The sequence below is a fragment of the Lygodium microphyllum genome, chromosome 4 (genome assembly GCF_053477565.2).
Source record: "Lygodium microphyllum isolate KBCC chromosome 4, Lygodium_microphyllum_v1.1.10, whole genome shotgun sequence".
NCBI lineage: Eukaryota > Viridiplantae > Streptophyta > Polypodiopsida > Schizaeales > Lygodiaceae > Lygodium > Lygodium microphyllum.
In genome coordinates, this window is record NC_141138.1 from 15,278,226 (window position 1) to 15,281,909 (window position 3,684).

The 3,684-nt window shown below is 40.0% G+C and overlaps 1 protein-coding gene across 2 annotated transcripts; it reads left to right on the forward strand.

Moving 5' to 3' along the window:
- Positions 1-527: 527 nt before the first annotated feature.
- Positions 528-2,886, forward strand: LOC148036822 (protein transport protein Sec61 subunit gamma-like). Of its 2 annotated transcripts, none has more exons than XM_087675722.1 (3): positions 528-778; positions 1,533-1,648; positions 2,655-2,886. In XM_087675722.1, the coding sequence occupies exons 1-2, from the start codon at positions 685-687 to the stop codon at positions 1,646-1,648; spliced, it is 210 nt and encodes a 69-aa protein (XP_087531848.1). In that variant the 5' UTR covers positions 528-684; the 3' UTR covers positions 2,655-2,886. The 2 variants fall into 2 exon arrangements, with proteins under 2 accessions (XP_087531848.1, XP_087531847.1); XM_087675721.1 differs by lacking the exon at positions 2,655-2,886 and adding an exon at positions 2,127-2,520 and having other exon boundaries at positions 531-778.
- The last annotated feature ends 798 nt before the right edge of the window (positions 2,887-3,684 follow it).

A 3,684-nucleotide genomic window follows, 5' to 3' on the forward strand; every position in this document is an offset into this window, starting at 1 on the left:
TGTGCCAGACAGAAAACACAACTCAATGGAAGATGCTCTTTATGAGCAAGACAACAAACTCAAAGAGAGGACCCAAGAAACTTCACCAAGCCCTATAGTATCTGCACCCTATAGCAAGTAATTTCATCAAGCCCCATCGTATTTGCACTTTATAGCCAACTATGTACAAGAATCATCATCTTTTAAACAATGTAAGGAAACTATTATCCAAAAGGTTGTATTACCTACGCTCTTTCTAACAATGCATGAGCTAAAAAGCCATGTAGGCATTAAAGGAGGGGGGGGGGGGGGGGGGAATCTACAACCTTTGCTCAAAGTCAATGGACTTGTGTGTGGTGTGGCTCTTGAAGGTCCTTCTAGGACATATCAACTTGCATGTCATCAAAATTGGAACATGGTCAAAATTTAAAATATCCTTAAGGATAGGACATTTGATTATAGAGGACAACCACCCACCATGACTCCATGGCACATGTAAGTGGTCAATCCCTCCCCCCCCCCCCCCCCCAAGAGGAGGAAAAAGGAAAAACACCATAGAGGTAGGAATGTATACATCGACTCCTCCGCCTTTGGGTGCAATCCATTTTCCGTTCTCTCATGTTTTATGAGTAAAGCTTCAAGGAAGCCTGTGTCTAGCCTGCCCCTCTTCGCCTAAATCTGTCCCTAGGCTCTTTCGCCGCCGCCATGGACGCCCTCGATACTGTCGTGAGGCCTGTCAAGGAGTTTGCCAAAGACAGCGTTCGCCTCGTGAAGCGATGCCACAAGCCAGATCGCAAAGGTTTGACTCGTCGTCGTTCTTGTTTAGAAAGCTGATCTGATTCTGAGATTTGAGAAGATGAAAGTGAGTTTCTCAGCCGCGTAAGGCCGCCACATAACAACGCCATTTAGAAATCGGTATACACTTGTGATGTGCCGCTCGTTCCAAGTTAATGGTGTGCACTTTGAAATCGCATGCTCCGCTAGAGGTGTAGTCCTCCTAAGCACTTAATGACTGTCTAGGCGATGCAATCTTCTGAGCATACAATTGGCCTATGGCTGCTGCAGTCATGATAGCATCATTGTGAAATTTCTTGCTCTTCAGCAGTCTGACTACAAACTCGCAAGCTCTCTTGCAGAAGGTAGAAGGTTCGGTACAAATTGCGATGTTGCGAGAAAAAGTCGTACTGAGGTTGTGTGAAGACTAAACAATCACTCATGCAGTTAGATATCCATAACGATATAATTTAAGCTGTTCATGTGTGACACTGCCAGACATAGTTCCCACCATTTATACCCATTAGGTTTCAAGACCTGACTAGCCTGTTCACAGTTTCTCTTCCATTTGAGACACTCTTCTTTCTGCTTCATTTTTAGATTTCCAATGCAGCCTATGAAAGTGTTGTAATTTATTGTGTTGTTAAATGTGTTTTAGTATGATCAACGAGAGGCAGCATCTGAAAATGATTCATTCTGTATCAGCATTTTTAGTTGTTTAAGAAGATACACAGAATCATCAAAGTTACTCTGGCTCAGTTCTGGTTGCGTGCTTGCAGAATTCTCCAAGGTTGCCTTCCGGACAGCTATCGGATTTGTGGTTATGGGGTTTGTAGGATTCTTTGTGAAATTGATATTTATCCCCATCAACAACATCATTGTTGGATCTGGATAGGTATGCTACAAATCTTGGCTCAAATTTTCAGGTTAAAGTTTTGAAGAGTCTTGTGGCTGTCATGATCTTCATGGGTTGCATAATCTGCATTCAGACAGCGATTATGGATGAGTAGGAAAACAGAAATGTGTGCTAGATACTGTCTTGACTTTGACTGGACCTTCATAAAATTGGGCTATGCCTCCTATATAGCTATTGTCTTGGAAAATGCGTGCTTGTGTATTAACATTTCTTGTTGTATGGCTGACTGTATATGCTCGTGCATAGCAACATGGAACAGGGAACGCCATGATTCGCCATTCCATGTGGCTATATAGTCACATGGGATAGGCATGGAACGGGGAATAGGGACAGATAATAGGGAATAGGGACCCAAAACTTGCGGTTCCATGTTGCTATGTGCTTGTGCATTTAAAAGATGGACGTCCAAGCAAAGGATTAAACTCTTTTGGGATTTTTTTTTGGGGTGTGGGATCAGGTTTTGAAAAGCAAACAAGGTGTGAGGCAGTTCAGAGCATGGTGGTACAGAGAAGTAACCATTGTAAAATATCTGAGCCAGTTTGATTTTTTGAAGCCGGAGCTAGTTAAAGATGTAGTTCTCAGTAGGGCTATGCTATCTGATTCTAATGTGCGGAGTTTGATGTTACTATGAGAAGGGTGAAAGCTTAGCGGAGGAAATTTCCTCCAATATTACTTGCTTTAGTCTGGCAGTAGTCATGCTTTTTGACTAATGCTAGATTAATTCCAAAGTGGAGGTTTTGAATTTAGTGTAGTTTCTCTAGTGCTTTTCCAAAAGAGGCACTGAAAAATGCTATTTGATTGAAGTTCCATGCATGGGCGTTCGTCAAATACAATTTTTCTTCTAACCCAAATCTTTTGGGTGCATGTGTTGAACATGTGCATGCTGTGTTTGCTTGTTTACTAGCATTGGCAATTTTGAGAGAGAGAGAGAGAGAGAGAGAGAGAGAGAGAGAGAGCTATGTTTCATGGGCCAATTTTGTAATAGGTGCTTGGGAATCTTCAAATGTTAAGAACGTTGTCCGTGGAGTAATGATTGTGTCTTAATGGAGCATAACCATCATAAACATGGGGGTGAATCTCATCACTTCATTGGAGTAGGCTAGTGATATTTGTGAAGTGTTTGCGTATTTTTCAACTTGACATGGATTAGGAGCCCTTTTTGTTTTAAATTTGAAATGTACATTGTGAGCTAATCAAATACGTTGTTTGTTGCATCACCCTTCACCACTAGTTATTAGAGAGCCATAGTTTATCCTTTAGCTGTGTAAAGATGTTGAACCCATGCATGTTTTGTCTTTCAAAAAGTGCATTCTTAGACCTTGGAGAAGGCTTAGGTATATGTTACTCTATTGTCTATACCAACCTCATTGTACTTATAACTTCGCAAATAGACTCGGACATACTTGACTCGTTAACATGCATGGATATTTTGTTTTATCTAGGAATCTCACTTATAATTCCAAGTGATGCATGTTTGAAAAACTTGCCAAGGATAGTGTTGCATAAAATTGGTTATCTTGTTTTAAGACACTAATAAGAAAATAGCAAAATAAATATGAAGAGTAGGTTACTTCTATGGATACACATAAATATGAATTTGATGTGTGAAACTAATTGTAGGATTCTCTTTGTTTAGACATTGGGTTTGAATCATGGCATTAATGAATAAGAAGACGGTAGAAGAAAACAAGAGTAGGTTTATGGATATGTGCAAGTAATTGTGTAATTATTGTAGATATTAGCTCGTGTATGCCAGTTTTTTGCAAAAAGTAGTTTAAAGAAAAGGCAAGGTTAGGTTGCTTTTATGAACACAAGCGCAGTAACTGTGAATCTAGGTTAACTAGATGTAAGATTCTCTTTGTATAGGTACCATGTGAGCCATGGGAAAGACTTTGATTATGGAGCTATTTAGACACTCAAAATTTGTTGAAGCAAGTTTTTGATTGCTCTATGATGGTTTCATATATATTAAGTGTCAACTTGCCCTCATTTCTAGTTGCTTTCATTTTGAGGAT